Source organism: Ptychodera flava, unplaced genomic scaffold (genome assembly GCF_041260155.1).
Source record: "Ptychodera flava strain L36383 unplaced genomic scaffold, AS_Pfla_20210202 Scaffold_82__1_contigs__length_521545_pilon, whole genome shotgun sequence".
In the NCBI taxonomy this organism is placed as follows: domain Eukaryota; kingdom Metazoa; phylum Hemichordata; class Enteropneusta; family Ptychoderidae; genus Ptychodera; species Ptychodera flava.
The window spans coordinates 451,290-472,008 of record NW_027248404.1 but is presented as its reverse complement, the minus strand read 5'-3'; the positions used below and the strand labels follow the sequence as shown (position 1 = coordinate 472,008).

Genomic DNA, 20,719 nt, shown 5'->3' with positions numbered 1-20,719 from the left:
ACAATAAATTGTTATTGTGTTAAAACGGGGAAACATATTGTTATGTAGGTCATTTTACCCACTCATGACCTTAGTTAAATTAGTCTAGAGCCATCCTGAGGTCACTGTCCTTCAAGGCCTTGAATTTAATTAGTGATGCTCGTAACCATCTAATAATCGAATTACTTGTGTGTTTATTTTAAATGGAGTTATTTTTAGAACGGTAATTAGCATATAAGTAGAAGATCTAGATTGTTCTTATATTCTCTTATATATATATGTTAATTTGAGTATAAATACCGGGACGACAAAGCTTTTTGTTAGATATTTGGGATTATGTCACTGACCTTTTATTTTAAGACTTTTGAAACTCCAGCAGTATTAATTAAAAAAGACTTTTCCAGACCTGCAGAGCAACGTTGGATTTATTCTGTTGACATTGCGCAACCCCAGTCTGCAAGCAAGCCAAAGGACAGTTCATTTTGTCGTAGTGTCTGACTCAACTCTGGAGCTTTGTGCTGTCCCAGATGAGACAAGTATCCTATAAACTTTTACAGTTTGTAGTTTCGTCCTTGACTTAGTGATTAGTTTCATTTTCTGTAATGTAAAAGAAATTCGCTAACTTCAAAGTTTTTCAAACATTACAAATTTAAGGGGCTTGTCCGGCATTCGAACATTTCGAGCCGTCCGACAACATTTTGCCAGCCTTAACTATACTGCACTCTTTTTTGAACTCAAGTAATTTTTTATGATGGCGGAATTCATGCCAGACGAATTTATGGAGGACCTTGATCAGGACACATTTTGATTCTTACAGAAAGGACGACCAAATTGCACTGCCGGTTTGCTAACTTAGAAGTCAAAAAATCTTTCTATGTTTTAAAGGAAATTCAGTACAGTATAGCAAAACATTTAATTAGATTAGGCAAAGTTGAGGAATCCACCTTGAAAGGTTATGTGTCTGTATTCACCTTAGAACTAAAGAAATGAAAAGCAGAAATGCAGGCATATTTGAAGCATATGAAACTAGAATTACATATGAATGAAAAAGAATTACAAAGGAGAGAAAGGGAAGGACAGGAAAAATTACAAATGGAAGAAAGACAGAAAAAGAGAATTAGAAATGGATAAAAATGCTCAGAGAGAAAGATAGACTGGAAAAATTAGGAATGGAAGAAAGACAGAGAAACACGATAGGAACTTATTTGGGAGAATTGGATGGTGAAGTAAGGTTATTTTAATCAGCAAATGTAAGCTCATCTGCTTTTCTTATTAAGTAAAAGACTTGATTTCAAGATTAATTTGTAATACTGCAACATTCAGTTTTATGGCAGCAAATACTACTGAGAAATTTAAAAAAATATGAAGATCTTATTATCCCAATTAGTTCGAATCGTGTTCAGAGGAAAAAGAAAGGGAGAGACAATTAGAAGAACATCGTCCACAGTTAGAATGAAACGTTTCAGTTAAAATTGTCATACATGTCAAATATTAGGAAAGCAAAATCAGACCATTCCAAAATCCCTTTACAGTTCCCTTTACAATTCCCACTGTTCAAGAAGAGTTTAGTTGGATACTCATAGATTGTGTACGACCCTTATTAAAACAAGATCAGGAAATGAGTACATAATTTAAATAATGTGCACATCTTCTCGGTTCCCTGAAGCCATGCCACTGAGAAACATAAAGACAAAGACTATAGTGAAAGCTGTAGTCGAATTTCTCACTTTTCACTTCCAGTCCGATCAAGTTTCCAACTTATGTCTGGAATTAAACAGTACAGATCCTCCAACTATAATCCACAAAGCGAGAGTGCTCCCGAGCGATATCATCAAACTTGAAAAAATGATTAGGACCTAGTGTTTTGAGACAGAGAAGCAGTGGGATGAAGGAATTAACTTTCTGCTCTTTACTGTTGGAGAATCAATTCAAGAGTCTCTTGGTTTCAGCCCATTTGAGCTTTTATTTTGACATACAGTCCGTGGCCCACTCAAGCTTTTCAAAGAGAAATTCTATCAGATGACAATGAGTGTCTAAATATTTTGCAATATGTATCAGAATTTAGTACGAAACTTACAAAGGCGTGTGGATTAGCAAGTGAAAATCGTGAATCATCTCAGTAGTCAATTGAAGTCAAATACGATAAAAATAGTACCTTCTTGTTTTTCTTCTTCTGGTTCCTTGAAAACCACTCCATGCTCCTTACGTTTGTCCTATCTAATTGATAAGAAATTAAGATAACCTATAACATCTTAATAACATCTTACAGGCGATAACAAAACAGTTATGCAACATAGTTATGCTCAAGCCATATTTAGATAGCAATAATCCTATTGTAATACAATATGTCAGTGCAGTAAGTTCAAACCAATATCGAGGTAGCGATTGTGAAATTGACTTTAGTGAAAATACTCTAAATTGAAAGCTGGGATCGGCCAGATTTCAGAAATCCTTAAGAATTTGGAGTCTAAGTTGGTACACCTCCAGGCGTCATAAGAAAAACAGATGAAAGAAGTGATCCACGAATATGAACACTTCTTTCAAGGTGTTCCAACGAAGACAAACATCATTTATTACGATGTTGATGTTGGCGATAGTAAGCCTGTGAAACGACATCAATACAGACTGACTCAATGGAAAGCAAATTATTCTCTTTGAAGAAGTCAAATACCTGCTGGACAACGACTTTATGGAAACCAGTCAAAGTGCCTGAACAAAACCAGATCAAAGGTATCGTATGTACATTGACCATGGGAAAGTGAACACTATCACAAATGCAGACACTCTCCCGCTCCCGAAGATTGAAGACTGCATCGATCTACAAAATCGAGTGACAAAATTTGATTTACTCAAGGCATTTTAGCAAGTCCCTCAATCTCCTCACAAAGATCGAAGCGCAATGGGGAAGCAGTGGTGCGTGGATAATTCGAACCAAGCTAGAGGGTTTCCGAGTCGTTGACTACGCGCCCCCACTAACCTCTGCTGCAGGCAAATTTGAATATTCTAAACTGGGACTTCCTTCAGTCCTGCGCGTGCCCACCTGGCTCAACAAATGTTGTGGAAATAGCAGATTTTGATTGGAGCTATCTAGCTAGAGATCGCAATTTCCGTACACTCGTAAAAATAATACATTATACATTAGTAAAATTAAAAAATGTTGTGTTAAAACTTTGAAAATCAGACAAAGCAGACAGCAGTTGGGGCATACATTTTCAATCATCGCTTCACATCCATGTAACCTAGAGCAAGATCTATGTTTTGCAAGTGTTCACAGAATCAACTATCAATATTGAAAACATGCGTATTATTCATTTACCTATTTTTTTGTTCCAAGTATTATATATAAAAAAGACAAAAAAAATGTATATCATGGAAAACGCGCAATACCCAAAAGTTGATGAAATCCGTCGCCTGTGACAGAGATTAGTGTAGCTACTGCTGAAACTTCCTAGCTATGTTTAATTTTCCACACTGCTACAATCTCTGTGTGGAGACTGCAAGTCCCTCTGACGGATCATGCTTGTGGAATATTCGCCTTTGTTACACCAGATGGATTGTCCCAGTACAAGGTAGTGCCATTTGGAATGAAGAACTTGCCCGCAACATTCCAACAGATGATTAACGTCATATCTGGACTAGAAGGGATGCGAAGCATATGTCGACGATGTTTTCCTGTACAGCGACACCTGTGAGGAACACATCAAACTAATTATTAACTTTTTTGAGAGACTGAGCAATGTTGACTGCCAACCTCGCCATATCTGAGTTGGTTGGGCAAGGGAGACTTACCTAGGACACACGGTAGAACAGGGTGAGGTAAAAACCTGTTGATGCCAAAATAGTGCCATTTCAAGTTTCCCCATACCAAATGTAAGAGACAACTGATGCGCTTTCCTAGTATGGCTGGCTTCTACGGGAAATTTTGCCAATTTTTTGATCATTACTGAGCCTTTGACTAACATATTTTTATCTATTGTAAAAGAAGATGTCACAAACTTATATAATGAAAATTCAACTATTAGTTTTACAGCATTTGATGTCCATGTTTCTTCGTCAAATCAGCCAATATGGATTATATAGATCACAACCTCTTGTTTTCTGCAGAAATTAAAAGGCAAAAATCAGAGATGGTTCAGATGGCGTTAAATGTTGCAAGAGTTTAACCTTGACAGAGACAATTTGATTGCAGACTGTCTCTCTCGTATTAAGAGTTTAGTGTTGTTCACATTTTAATATCACATTTGTAAAAGAAATATTTTCGTTGAAAAACATTTTTTGAAGAGGGTGTGTGTTATGTACGTCATTCTACCCCACCCATGACCTGAGTTGAATTAGTCTAGAGCATTCTGAAGGTCACTGTCCTTCTCAACTTGGATTCATTTAGTTATGTTTGGACATTCTAGAAATTGAATTAGTCGTGTGTTTACTAAAAGTGGAGATATGTTAGAACAGATATAACAATTTAAGTATAAAAACTAGGACGGCACAGTCTCCAGTCAGACATTTAGGATCATGTTGCTGACGTGTTACTTCAAAATGTTGGAAACTCCAGAAGTATTAATTTAAAGACTTTTCAAAACCTTCACAGTAACTCTGGATTTATTCTGTGTATATTGTGCAACCTCAAACCTCTAAGCAAGCTAAATTACTGTTCACTTTGTCTCAGTGTCTGACTCCCCCTGGAGCTTTGTGCCTCGTCGCTGAGATTATTAGCCTGGAAACCATGAAAGTGTGTAGTTTCTTCCTTGACTTAGTGATTAGTTTTATATTTTGTTATTTATTTTATTTGAAACAAATTCGCTAACGTCAAAGCTTTTTTTTCAAACGTATCAATATTTACATAATATAGAATTTAAAAATCGCTCCACAAGCGATTCCATCTTTGCGTACGCTGGTGTTTGCTACTCACTCAATGTAAAACCTTATTACTTGATTGACATACAGTGAAGACCAAATTCACATTGTCATGTATTAACAGTATGAATTCATGCTTGTGAGCAAAATTTAGTGTTAAAATTTTAAAGGTTGAACCAAATTTCCACCATAAAATCTTACTTGAACTCTATTAATGGGAAAGATCATCATCATCTGCATCGTCGAGGAAGTAATTATGATGTATTTGATTTATGAATTTGATTTTTAAGATCATCATACGGAAGCTCCACAAAGCATCCTAGAAGCCGCAGCTTCAGAAACAGCTAGCTTACTAACTGTAGAAGATTTGTACTTAACATTTCGGATATCAGACGATGACATTGAAATGTACAGTGGATATAAACCTCTCGAAAAGGCTAAGAAGAGTCTACTTATGTGGCTGGATAAGTATGATGATGCTGGCCTTGATCATCTGATTGCAAACCTCGAACAGCACGGACACCATAGTGTTGCAAAGGATGTTGCAAACAAAGTAGAAGGTATGTAATGCATTCTTTTTGGACACAACATGGGGTTTATGAATGCCTGTTCACTAATTTTGAATATCAAAATTGCTCGTAACCCCTCCGAGAAACATGTTTAGTCAACGAAAAGGTTATGAATATAAGTTTTTTAGTAAAGGTTTCGTATTACAAACGTCCCGCTTAAGATGTTACAGATTAAAAGCCAAGTAGCGTTTTAGCAGTTTAAATTGCCAATCACACATACAAGAAGATGCATGTCATTATAAAGATTAAATAATGTTTACATGCATGCTTATTAAATTTCCAACCCACCAGTATAAATGTAACACTTAATATTTGATATGGCTGAATTGTTAAAGTCTAGCGCAAATTGTCATTCAACAATTTATCATAAGACTTATTTACAATTACTAGAGAGGAGGCTTGAGGAATTCAGAAGGTCTTTGAAAATTCTGGCTGTTGTAAGTTGGAGGGGGATTGACGCTTCTGCTTTTGGTATCTAGGATCTGGTAATACCTTATTGCCTCTATTTACAAAGATAATTCAATGGAATATAAGTAAATTGTTCATACCCTCCAACAGTTTCGTTTGTTAGTAATAATGAAAATAATATACGGAATACCAAAAAATCTGAAAATCCTATAACTGAGTTGTTTGAAGAAAAACAACAAATTGTTGCAGAACAGAAGCTACATATGTTGATAATAGTTTTTGGGTTTTTTTTGAAAAATTACTACATTAAAGACAGTAAACAAAGGAGAGTTTTTTCAAATCATAAAGGAAAAGGAGGGAAAAGACACGAGAAAGACACTGTAAGAGTCTAATCATTACAATGAGCTTAAAGGAGACCACTTTGCATCAAATTTCTTTTTTGCTGAGACAGTTTTTCTTCAATTGATATTACGTCCATAATTTTTTGGACAAATAATTTCGAAGTTAACTTAGAATTTTTATATCGGTGGGCGTATAATAGTTATTTCGCTATTAAATAAGACAATTTAAGAGAATCGTTTCGTAGATATTATGAAGTTCAACGTTATTGTGTAACATGACAGTAAAGCTTATTACTGCTTAATGTAGTATTATGTAAAGCTTTGAAGCTTTTCTAAAAAGCTGCGCATTTGTACAGTATTTGAAATTGCTAACTTGATTATATTACAAAACAAAATAGATTTGAGGGCACGTTTTGGTGAAGATTTTCAGATTGGAAACTCTGAGTTTTCCTTCTTGTCTTGCATTGTTTTGAAGTCCCCTAGATGCGATGATTATAGCCACGAGCCATGCGCCGGCTTATTGTTTCTTGTTGGCCATGTAGCGCCGGCTAGTAGGGCTTCAATTCCTTCCAATAGAAAACGCAGAAATTTAGCAAGGCAGATCTGCTCTGCATAAACCGGTCGCGCACGCGGCGAATATTCCCTTACCTTGTAGAAAAGTTATCGAAATATTACTTCCTGGTCATCAGTGATGCAATCTCTATAAACGCAATGGTCGGGTGTGTATATTTTAGGTTGAAAAACAACGGTTAAACAACTCGGAACGAAGTTTTCATTCAAATCCGCCGCCGTCTTGGACGTTGTCTTGATTTCGGCGAATGTGACCATAGAGAGTAGAACGGAGACGACTGTCTGCGATTAACCCGTTGTTGTCCTTAAATATAATTACTAACTTAAAGGCTCCAAAGTCCCTTAACCTTGCAAATGTTTTTTCCCTCAAATTTTCACGTCATTTGACCTCCAAATATCCAGTTCGTCACCCATTTTTCTTATCCGAGCATACACATTGGAAAACTTTTTTTTCTTTGTATCGTACCTATAAAATCCTTAAATAGCTTATAGGCCCACAAGGTAGTGAAATGAAGTCCATCGTTATCCAATTTTATGCCTTTGCGTCTCAAAGAGTAGCAATTCTGTCCTGTCTTAATTCATTTTCAGCCCCCAAAATTATGAAGGTGTTCAAACAGAGCAAGACAACATTTTACAGTATCTTTAGTCCTCAGCATTAAAGTAATATCATGAGCACACGTACAAAAGTTTTTACGTGACCATCCTTTGATTTGAGTATTGACCCCACAACGATGGCTACAATTTCTATTGCACAAAAATGGCAGCCTCTTGTAATCCCTCTTTCTAATTTAAACTATCTTGTCGAATAACCGTTGTTCAAACCACAACTCTCAATATCATTGTAACATACTCTAATCCATTCCTTAAAGGAAATACCATCAAAAATTATATAAATCCAATATCACACTACGGTCTGGCGTCCGCTATTGTTACAGTGTACACTGTAAAATAGCGGACTCCAGATGCGTCTCCACGCGTTCAAAACGTAGGTGTCGGTGTTCAATTTGAACAGCTAGTGTTCATATTTTAAACACTAGTGTTCATATTATTAACAATGATGTTCTTAACCTAAACACGATGTGTTAACAACCATTTTCTTCAAGTGTTCAAAAACTGAGCAATTAAGAAAGTTTACAATACTGTGAAACAGTTAACAATCTTTAGTGTTTTTACTTTACTATGACTATATTAAATTTACTACTGCCTCGCTTTACGGCAAACGTACACGGAATTTGATGTAACGAATTTCCCACGAAGTGAAAAAAAAATTCCGGTCTATAATTGGTGAAAGCATATCTTTCTGAAAAAGGAAGTGTACAAAATAATTTTACACGTTTATTACGGGTTGAAATTTTGAAAAGAAAATCTGAAAACCACCATGAAAGTTTTAATTTTAACATCGGTTTGAAAGGAGCGTTCTACTTCTAAACACTTGGTGTTCAAGTTTGGTGCCTTTTCTTATACCATGATGCATCAAAACGGAAGTTGCGAAATGTTTTCCTGTAAACGCACGCTTAAGTCGTGATCGTGCTGAAGCAAGACCTGAAACGGTAAGTTTTCCCTCCAAAATACTAAAAGTTGTTACATTTTGAAGCAAGTGTATTATTATCTTTTGGAATTCATTGTATTGTGTTTCTGGAATAGCTAAGAACGGTGAAGAAACCTTTTTTCTTTCAGTGGCTGGTATACCAATTACAATATGTGAATACGCAGCGGTACTTTGGGCCATGGCCTATCGATCGATCGGGTCAAAGGTTATCGCCACACTTCTTTGACCCGAGCGCGATCAATACGCCTTGCACGGTACCGCTGCGTAATCACAGTTAACACAAGTCTTTTTTGTAGGCAAAATCACATGCAAAATATTACTTAAATATCGCAGAGTATACACTGTATTGATCAAGTATATGAGAGCTTGCTTTTTATTTGTATCAGTTGATGACGAGAAGAAGCCAATATTTTGAAACAGTATTGAAAAGAGGCACTGAATATGAAAGTCTCCTCTTTTTCTTATTTCATTTAAGAGTTTCATCTCTCCATATTACCTATTGTTGCATTATTTTCAGGATGTGGAAAGTTGGTATTCACTGGAAATCGACAAGTTGTTACAGAAGCTATTGAAGAAGATGAGTATACTGGTAGCTGTCTAGAAACAAGCTTCAGAATCTCAGTTCATCTATAATGTAGATTTAACCTTTCAAGGGTCAGTAAGTGAATTTTGATAAGTTTCTGTATTTTTGTTCTGAATTAATCTAAGCTTTGGTTGCACGCTTTGATCAACTAAATGTTACTGGAGAATAAGCTTTCATAGATATGTAGTCTCCCTTATCAGATGCAAGGTTGCAATGAAAAATTAAAGCTGAAAGTGACAGATAATTCGGAGTGAAAAATGTCCCCTCTGAATTACTGAATTTTCTGAAATTTTCGTTCTGAATATTCTGTTACTTTCTGCTTCAATTCTTCAGTCATCCTTGCATCTGAAAAGGAGGCTTAACGTCCTTGAAAGCTTATGCTCCACAAATATTTATCATAACATGCTACTAAATCTAAGATTATATTGTATTGTAGCTCATCACTTCTCTTCTTCCTAGCAACTGTTTTTAGCTTTCTGTCAGCGGCGCGGAGCCTATCTAAATAGGTGGATGTGTGTCATTATCCTCAAATTTGTACTCCCAAGCTTTTGCTACAAAACAGTCAGTACGATTCCTTTATATTTGGATTACAAGTCCCCAGGGATTACCCTAATCTGATATGTTTAAATTATGATGAAATATGTAAATTTATATTTTGAGGCTAATTTTGCTTTTTTTAGCAAAAATCTTCTTCTCCTTCACTGCTGGTTCGACGTCTTCAACATTTGATAAACTGATACTGACGTATCGTCTACTTGGAGAACTTGTGCGATGAGGTACTGGACGATCAGCAAAGCAGAGGCTCACAAAGAGTTAGACTCGTATGAGGAGGGTTATCGGCTTGATTGCACCTTGCCGTAACGTGCCAAGCAGGATCGTGTTCTGCTCTTTCTCATAAATTCTCCCTTAAAAGAGGGAAATTACAATCTGGTCGTACTGATTTACTAAAATGGTCGTCCATTGGGCACAGATTGACATATATTTCCATACAATGTTAAGGTCTCAAATTTACCTCGAGTGATTGGTTCGCACTTAATTAAGCCGGTTTTATTAACAGTCCCTGATTGTTCTTTAAGATATATTTTCTATTTAAAGCAAAATAGCTCCAGTAAGATAACAGTTTTGCTGAATCACTGATACTTCTTGAACTCTGCTCTTGTTGAAGTACGTTTGATTGCAAGGTGATTGACCTATAACAATAACCACTGGACAAAATGCTTGATATGACTTAGCATATTTACGTATATTGACGTATATGGAACAGAATATTAATTTCATACGCAATGTATATCTTTGTATATGGAACATCCAAATAGGTTGATATGCGTAGCGTATTTCTATGCAGATAAGTATACACTGTAGTTTTGCATTTTATTAGTATAGTACTTGTATAGTAACGTATTTGACACATGTAAAGAATCAGTATATGTGTATATATTGTTGTATATCAAGCTTTTTACCCAGCGAACTAATAAGAGTCCGTAATCATTCGATACATGAGAGTATATAAATATGAATATAGTGACTATACAATTCTTGCGTTGTAACAAAACGTGTCCCTAAGAATGACCTTAGTCAAATTTGTGCTAGTTGTGATGAAATATTGAATTTTTTATTTGTCATGGCAATTGTTGTCATTTTTGTTCAAAAAATCTTTAAAATCTTCAAAACTACTGATTGAAGAGCTTTGATATTTAGGACATACGTATCTACTGATAGCCTTTTTCAAATTGTTCAAATTATGCAGAAATATGCTAGTTTGTATTTTTTAGACATTCAAGACATTTCAGACACTTTAAGACATAAGGGATTATCAGAATGTGATATAGTCAAGTTTTGATGAATTTGCAATTTTTTTTTTATTTTTTGGCAATTTTTACTAATTTTGGTAAAAAAAAAACTATCTCAAAATTACCCGTTTGATACTTTGATAATTGCTACACAGGTTTTATGGATGATCTTAGTTAGATATGTTCAAATTATTATGAAATCTTCAGTTGTGTATTTTATAGCTAACTTCCCATTTTTTGGTCAGGCCATCCTTAGGTGAGCTGCTAAAGATTCTCCACATACACAGCGAGCTCTTTCGACCGTCGGTTGTTGTATTCCTATATTGGTGAAGAAATTGCTAGTATTTAGTTTGTTACCATTGGTTCAAACGTCAGTTTCCTTTCACAAGTGAATTTCAGTAGGGCTTGGAATTTTCAGGTTCAACACCAAATGATTGTTAATATACAATGATCAAAACTAATGAAACGAAGTCAACATTATTTAATATGTTTTTAATGTTGGAGAAGTAAATGTTTGGAATGTAACTGATTTATTTTAAGGTTTATTTAAAATATTACACCCAAACAACCCTTTTGTTTATGAAGGACTTTGTTTGACGAGGAAATAAGCTTTACACTGCTATTTTCTGCGTGTTGTGCCTTTCTGTGACACATTGACAACTTTGCATGTTGTTTACTTTAGTTTGGACAACTATTTACCATATTCATCAGAGGAGCCTTGACTAACTTTTTTTTCAACATTTACAATTGTGCATAGAAGAGGGAATGTCTTAAAGAAACCATCTTTCAAAAATGGAGTACGCATTTCATACATATACGTTTTTTTACCATAATAAGTAGGCTAAATTTTGAGCTTTTTCAAAACTTTTGTATTTTTTTAACAAGTATCAACATAAAAGTAATCCACAATATTTAAGTAAACCCTGTTTGTCAAAACTTTGTTCATATTTCTAAAGCAATCTACAGTGTTTATTTAGATTTTCTTTTGTTTATAGGAAGGCGTAAACACCGTTGGTATTTTCCTCTGACAAACTTTCCAAAGTTGTCAGTTTATTTGCCGTTTTACACAAATGATTGTATTTTACTCAAGAAATGTTTTCTTTAGTTTTAGAATAAAATAATTTTACTGAATAACAGTGGTCTGTATTGTTATTTAAATGCTTGAACATGCCCTGAACACCCAATATTAAAGGTGTTCAAAAAGTGCGCATCATGTGTTCTAGCCTTTAACACACTTGTCGTTGAACGGCGTCCATGCGTTCAAAAAGTTTTACAGTCCTTTGAACGCGTAATGCCTTCAATTTTTGAACAAATTTCGTTTGCAACTTGTGTTCAGTCATGGAACACCATGGTGTTCAATATAATATCTGATGAACACGTACTGTTCAACATCTGCACACATGTGTTCAAAAATTGAACGTTGAAATTGGTGAACACGTAGTGTTAAATTTCTGAACGTCAAGACCCGTTCAAAAAATGTTAAAAAAGGCGTTTAATGGGTGTTCTATCCTTAAACACCTAACTTTACAGTGTAGAACACATGATGTGCATTTGTTGAACACCTTTAATTTTGGGCGTTCAGGGGATGTTCAAGCCTGGAAATAACAATACAGACAACTGATATTTAGTAAAATTATTTTATTCTAACAATACACAAAATATTTCGTACGTAAAATACAATCATTTAGTGTAAAATGGGCAAATAGACATGGCCATTTTGTAAAGTTTATGAGCAAAGTAATGATAAAACAGGTTTTACTTAATTATTGTGGATTACGTTTTTATGTTCATAATTGTTATAAATGTACAAACGTCATTTGGATAAGCTAATATTTTGGCTAACTAAATGTGTTGAAAACACGTAGATGTATAAAATGCATACTTCATTTTCTGCTCACTTGTTGACACACGTGAGCATATATGTCGGAGCAACGTCTGCCTGTCTGTCTGTCTGTCTGCCTGTCTGTCTATCTGTCTGTCTGTCTGTCTGTCTATGTGATCGATATCTCAAAAACGACTCATCAGATCAGAATTAAAATCTGGTAAGTTTGCAAATGGCATGAACTGATTAGTTTTTTGGTTGTGGCTTGCTTACTTGTTGCCCGTTTGCAGAATTAATGATTTTAGAAAAAAAAACGGATACACATTGAGAATGACGGAACACAATCTGATGAGATTTGCTAGAAATGTTGATCACACCAAGATGTATCAGCCTTGAAAGATATTAAGGGTTGATATGTAAGATAGTTGCTTATTTGCACATTTATGAACTTTCCTAATTAGTGATATATACCTGAATTGGCTAGATTAAAATTGACGAAACGTGGTATGTATATTAAAGATACTATGATATTAACATTATTGAAAGTCATTAAGCATATTTACTTCAGCCAATTTTAAATCTGTATATGTAATGAACTTTCCTAATTAGAGATATATACTGGGATTTACTTGATAAAAGTTGGCAAAACATGCTTTGTACATTCATACTAGGATGTAAAAATATTGAAAGTCATTTCGCATTTTCATGTCAGCTTATTGATAATTTGTATATCTGATAAGCTTTTACAGTTGGGCATATATAGCTTGAAGGACTTGACCAAAGGCAATTACACGTGCTATAATAAGTGGTGATACAATGACAGAACTCAAAGAAATCAGTTATTTTATTTCAGCTAATCATGTATTTAAATACTTAATGACCTTTAAAGATTTGTGGTGAATAGTTCATTATGTTGATCATAACACTTTCAATTAAGTTGCAAACGTGTAGCAAAGGTTGACATTTGCACATAAATGCGATATATAATGAAACACGTGAGCATTTTCGGTGTATATCTGGTTGAAGATGGTTTATTAAACACATTTCCTCTTCTACAGACAAATTTTATATTTTGAGAAAAACGTTAGTCAAGGCTCCTGTGATGCACACGGTGCATAGTTGTCAAAACTAAAGTAAACACAACATGTCAAGTTGTCAAAGTGTCACAGTCAGGCACAACATGTAGAAAATGGGTAAAGTGGGTCCTTGGCAGTGTAACACATATTTCCTTGTCCAACAAAGTCCTTCATAAACAAATGGGTTTGTCTGTTTTTAATGACTTAAATAAACTCTGAAATAAATCAGTAGTATTTCAAAAAAACTAATTCTCAGAAATTAAAAACATAATATTATATAGGGCTCAGCCCTTGGTATCGCGCCAGGGGTTAAGATTGGCAATGTTATTTGTATTGATTCATGATAAAATGTAATTGATTGTTAATTCATATGACAACTATACCCTGTTTCCCTCTGATGAAAGCAGTTCTTGTACGTACACGACGTCAAACCCTGCAGTGTGCAGGTATAGATTTTCTGTAATGTGTAAAAATGTTCTGTAATGTGTAAAAATGTTGGACAAAATTTGCAATTTTTACCATGATAACATACTATTGCGTTAAACAAGGGACGTATTGTGCAATAGTTATCATTACAATGGTAACCGCACTGCCAAACTTCTACTTGCAAGCTGAAACTGGCAATTTATTAATCTAATTATTGACACAGGGGGCGCTTTTCTAAAATTCCATCCCAGCATTCTTTGCGAATGCCCCGTTAATATGCACGACAGCTTTCTACCTTTTTCTATTTTTTATGCGTTATATTAACGATATTTTAAATCAGCGACAAGGTTGATAATAATACTTACTGGCTAATAAAAGAGATATATTTCACAAATGGCATGTTATATAATAATTTGCACATTTCGTATTTGTTGATTTACGAGCTCTCAAAAACACGTTGCGGCGCCCATAAAAGTAGGGTACACTTCCGGTTACTCGCAAAGTATATTATGAATCTACGCATGCGTAGTCAATAAGCCGCTGGCGCGACTATTAACTAATGTTGACTTCGATTCATTACTTTTGTTCTCTGTATCGACAAGCATTTGCTGTTTAACCTCGAAATTTCAGTCCTTATTAAAATTCATTAATTTTGTAAAGGAAACTGCAGTCTGAAACCAATGGCAACAAACTAAACACTAGCCATTTCCTAACTAATATAGCAATACAACAAGTGACCAATAGGTCAAAAGAGCTCTCTCTTTTATGTAGAGAATCTTTGACAGCTCACTAAAGGATGGCCTGACAAAAATGGGAAAAATAGCTACAAAAATATAAAATTGAAGATTTCATCATCATATGAAAATATCAAAATACGATCATCCCTAAGAACGTGAGTAGCAAATATCAGAGTTTTTAGACGGATAATTTTTGAGATGCAATTTTTTTTATCAAATATGTTTAAAACTGCCCCCAAATAAACAAAGTTGCAGATTTCATCATAACATGAATATATCATATTCTAATAAACCTAATATCTTAAAAATGTCAACAAATGAAAATGTGCACATTTTGCATAATTTGAACAATCTGAAAAGGCTATCAGCATAGGCCTATATCCTAAATATCAAAGCTGTTCAATCAGCAGTTTTGATGAAGATTTTTACAGATTTTTTTCACAAAAACTGACAAAAAAACTTGCCATGAAAAATAAAAAAACTTGAATATGTCATCACACCTTGCAAAAACTTGACTAAGGTCATACTTATGGACTTGTTTACCAAATATTAAATATTTCGAAGTACCAGTAAAGGGGAAGATGATTTTTGCCAAACAGTAGCAACATTACCCTCAAAAATATAAATTTGCATATTTCATTATAATTTGAATATATGTGATTAGGGTAATCCCTTTGGATCTGTAATCCAAATATAAAGGAATCGTACTTGCTGTTTTGAAAAAGTTAACATCTATATTAGAGATTAACTGAGGTTCTCAAGCTTGTTTCAAGACAACTAACTTTACACTCATCTTCTTCATTTTTTGTACCATCAGCTTCTGTAACAACTCTTCGATTTCCAGGTAAATCTAATTTTCCACATCCTGAATTTAATGCAACAATAAGTAAAATGGCAAGATTAGACTTTCAATGAAAGTCAAAAGGCTGATTTGGTAATGTAAAAAGGGGAGGCTTTGATAAACAGTTCATCTTTTCAATACTGTTACAAAATAGTGGCTTCTTCTTGTCATAAACTGATGAAAAGTAGAAAGCTAGTATGTACATGCTGTAACAATACAGTAATTACTCTGCGATGTTAGTAGTATATGTTCGCGGCCCCTAGCTTTCCTCCCCCAAAGAGGCACGCCAGCTTTGGGTCCGTGGCTTGTGGCAACGGATCCCCTAGCTTACCCCGAAAAAATAAAATATGGTACCTGAGCCTATGCTCAACATAATATTTTTCACCCCGGCAACCCATCCATCCTTCTTCTGATTGGCTGATGCGTATTAGGATCCTATGGAGTTCAAAGTTGATTGGTGTGAACAAGAATTATGCTAATTCAGAAGGATATACAAAGCAGTTCTCACGCCACTGTGGCTCATAATTACTCTCACATGGTCGGTGAAGACGTGCGCCATCTATCGACCAGCTGATAAGATTTTTTTGTCCGTCATAGACTGCCACCCGTCGAGTACGTAGAGCGCACCGTCATTATGAGCATGGACAGTTCACGAAATTTTCATCCAGCCAGTAGCAAAAGATCACAGATATCAAGGAAGAATATAGAAGGCAGCTGGAAGAAGAAAACCAGCCCTATGTAATTTTGAATGCGTCTGCCCGTATTTTGTTAAACTTTTTGTAATCGTCATACAGTTGATGTTGCTCGGCTATGTACAGTGTATAGTCAGTGCTACAGACAACTTGTCTGTATGATAAATTAACAAACTTTCATGGATGAAAACATTTCTTATTGTTGAATACTACTTATCCAAAGATTGTTTAAAGGCGTACAAAAGTATGTTCACAAAATGTGGAAAAATTGTGTGTTTGATTTGTACGCTGGGCATCGAGTGAGCGGTTCGCATAATGTGCCTTAGTGTGCTTGCGCAGTGTGTAAATTTATTGTCTGCAAAGGTTTGTTTGCATACTCGCCGAATCAATCTTATGAGTATTAGTGGATATTTTCAAATAGTTTCTGATATTTTTCCATAATAAACAACCCAATGGTGTCAGCCATATAGGTGTACATGTGAATGTTTTGTGAATCGTGAAAAGGGGTGAAAAAGCTTAGGCGTACGTTTCTGCCGCTCAAATTACTTCACTTCTCTTCAGTCCGGTGTAGATCTTTATATGGTGTTGTAGTGTGAACGTGTGAAAGCATACGCAGCTCGGCCGTCAACTGTGTACTGCTTATACCTCTGTATTCCCTCCAAATATTTGTAAATGAATTTTCACGATACTCTAAAGCTCATAAAAGAGATAATTCGTGTATATGCTAGCATATAGTGATATATTTCGGGTGTGTGTGCAAATGCCGAAACTGGCGTAGAAGGGTCAAAACCAGCCGTACCAAACCGGCGCGACGATATTAATCGATCTATCAGTTTGCAGAGCTGGTATCTTATAACAATGTCTTTGTTTTCATGTCATTCAACCGTTCACGGTTGTTTACACTCCAGAGGTCACAGCGTGTGTGTCGTGTGTCTGATTCTTGAGATGCAAAGGCGTGTAAGAATATAACTACCTTTACGGTTATAAATTGACATAAGCGATTTTGCAGGATTTTTTATTTACGTTCCTGTTTTTTTTAGAACGTTCATCTGATATAATATTGGATTTTTCTGTTCTCTCCCTCAATCATACAGAAATGAGGAGTCAATGTCTGAAACAAGCAAAACCAATCAGGATTATTTAACTCCACAAACCCCAAGGTGATGTATGTATGTATGTATGTATGTATGTATGTATGTATGTATGTATGTATGTATGTATGTATGTATGTATGTATGTATGTATGTATGTGTGTATGTGTGTATGTATGTATACAACATAAATGTATGTATGTAGTGTGTCTATCTCGACTGTCTTGCAGTGCTCTCCTGTGTGTTTATAAATGTGCTAAATAGGATAATAATTGATTAAATTTTGTTTTCATTGAATCACTTATTTATTTAAATTTTTATGAACGATGCCGGAGCCTTACGATTAGGGAGTTGCAAACCTGACATTAAATATGACAAATCATCGAACATCACCTCAATTTATGCAGGCCCTTGGGCAAACTGAAAAATAGTCCACGCCACAAGATTGCACACGTTCCCTGTGCAACAGATCATGTGCACGACGCCATGATCTCAAGTGTCACCTCAGCACTGTCCATGGTGAGAACATTCGTTTCTCTTGCCCGTGCTATGATCGTTTTTTCAGCCACAAAGATAATCCAAAGCGAAAAAAACACTGTTCATGCTGGATCTAAAGATCAACACTGCACCTGCCCTGTGTGTAATCAAAGATTTGCCTCCAGGGATTATTTGAGAAAATACGTCCACGATTGCTATCGTCTTCCAAGCATATACAAGTGTTAAACATGTGATATGGTATTCATCAGAAGGTCCCACTATACCAGCCAGAATGTTGTCAAAGGCCGTCTCATTTCAGGCATTGAAAGCACAGTGACAACAACCAGGAAGATGCATAGCATTCATCGTTGTTGTCTTCTTCTCCATCGTCTTCTCCACATTCGATCGAGACATCGTGAGTGAAAACCATTGCTGGACATCTTCAATTTGCGAACCACAGGTGGATTTCATCGTAATGAGATTGGGCGATACCTCCAGACAGTTCATCAAAGACAGTTCACTCATACCTCCAGACAGTTCATCAAGACAGTTCACTCAATAGATATAGATCCATAGAAACACGAGGACACGACATATGTGAACCATTACGAAGGTCATTTTTCATATATCAAAGACTTTGACCACTATGCCCAATCATACAAGTGCTCTTCCTGGGATAAACTCTTCCAACAGTTCAAGAATCTAAACAAGCATGAAAAACATGCTCTACAGGGACAAAACACCAGTTCCCAGGTGGCACATTCCAGCTCAACCCAACAGTATTTGAATCCCTTGAGGATGTTAGGGTCATGGTACCTGAAGGACTGCGGTTTTATCACTACAGGGCAACATTTGATTTCGAATGCTACCTGGATAAAGAGAGCTTACCTTCTAATGATGCTAACAAACTCCGTTTTGTATACAAGCACGAGTTACTCAGTATAAGTGTCTGTAGCAATGTGCCATCCTATGAAGAGCCACAATGTTTCATCACAGATGGGAACCCGCAACATCTGGTCTCCGAAATACTACAATACTAATAAACCATCAGCGAACGGTTTTCTGGATCATAAAAGCAAGATTTCAGGAGTTTTTATCAGAAACTTAATCACCTGAAACAACTGCCAGTCTTTTGCTTCAACTCTGGTCGCTCTGATCGTTGCCTAGCATAACCATGCACTATCTGTTCAAGCGGCTTGACCCTGATGTCAACTTCTGTCTTCCTAGCAAACAAGACAGAGACCTGTATGGCGCCTTCAAGTCTAACATCATTGGAGGCCACAGCATCATATTCCATTGCTACCATGAAGCAAGTCATAAGGAATTAGAAACCCTGCAAGCGTATCGTAGGATATGATGCCAATACACTGTACCTCTGGACCTTGATGCAAAAAATGCCAACGGGCTTCTACGTTTGTCGAAAGGTGTGTGAAAACTTCCGTCGGGCACAATCTGAACCATCGTCTCCCAGTGGCTTGACTACATTGCAACTAAAGATGACCTGCATATCCAGCACACTGGCAAGCAAGAGAAAGATGTCTCAGTGGTCGTCGCCTACCCATTGATGGTTTCTGTGAGGCAAACAACACTGTCTATCAGTTTCATGGTGCTACTGGCATGGGCATGATTGTGATGTGAACAGACAACCGAGAAGTCAATGAAGTTCGTAGGAAGTCTGTGCAAGAGCTTCGGGAAGTGACTGCCAAGAATGACAGGTACATTAGAGACATAGGGTTCAACCTAGTCACCATGTGGGAATGTCACTTACGTTCCATGCTCAGGACAGATCCTTATCTCAAAGTTCATCCGTCGGAGAAACACCACGTATCTCGACAGGAGCTACTCAGTTACTGAAGAGGACATCAACGAAGCAGTCAAAGACGGTGAGCTCTTTTGGATGGTCAAGTGTGACCTTGAAGTTCCTGAACATCTGCTGGATCACTTTTCAGAAATGTATCCCATATTCAAATAAATTTCGATCAACAGGTCAGATGTTTGAGAACACGTTTTATCATGCCGTCAATCATGTTCCACTGAGAAGTCCTCGACGATCACTGATCAGCTATCTGCACGGTGAGAAGATCATCATTATTACTTTCCTACTGAACTGGTACTTGAATCATGGTCTTACTCTGAAGGAAAAAATCACCATGTCCTAGAATTCACCCAAAAACCTGCTTCCGAGAGTTTTGGGAGTCCGTATCAACAGCTTGTCGACTCGGTGACGAAAATCCCGACGAAGCTGTATTTGGAGACACTATGAAGCTTCTTGGGAATAGTGCCTATGGTAAAACACTCATGAATAAAGACAAACAACTGGACGTCCATATCTGTGGTTTGGTCAAGGCAACCAAACTGGCCAACTTCCCACATTTTCGACGCCTGGTTGATTTTGCCAATGACACATACGAAGTCTCCTCCACCACGAAAACCATTACCATCGACCAACCCATGCGGATTGGCCTCTTGTCCACCAGTATGCAAAGATGTGAATGCTGCAGTTTTACTACGACTTCATGTGTCGATTCTTCAAGCGATCTGATTTCCAGTATGTGGAGATGGATATGACTTGGCATACATTGCCATCGCTGCTAACAGCCTCGAAGAAGTGATCAAACCGGAGATGAGAGAGTTGTATGAAGCCCAACATCATCATTGGTTTCCACGCCCTGATCACTTCTAGTATGACAATGAACTCCCGGCCTTTCCAGGATCGAGTGGGAAGGCGATGGTATTGTTGCACTTAACAGTAAATGCTACTACTGCTTTGGTGGAGATAAGGGAGCCACGTTTTCATGTAAAGATGTGAACAAGAAAACCAGTCCCATCACCAAAGACTTGAATCTCGACGTCTTCCATTCCAAGTATGACCAGAATGTGACCGACAGGGTTCCGTCTACATGGACTCCACATG

The 20,719-nt window shown here is 36.4% G+C and overlaps 1 protein-coding gene across 1 annotated transcript in view; it reads left to right on the top strand.

Moving 5' to 3' along the window:
* LOC139128982 (uncharacterized) overlaps positions 1 to 20,719 on the top strand; it is a 55,023-nt gene that overhangs the window by 4,440 nt on the left and 29,864 nt on the right. Inside the window, exon 2 of the mRNA XM_070694661.1 lies at positions 5,124 to 5,393. Coding sequence (XP_070550762.1) covers positions 5,124 to 5,393 — 270 coding nt within the window. The remainder of the gene's footprint in view (positions 1 to 5,123; positions 5,394 to 20,719) is intronic.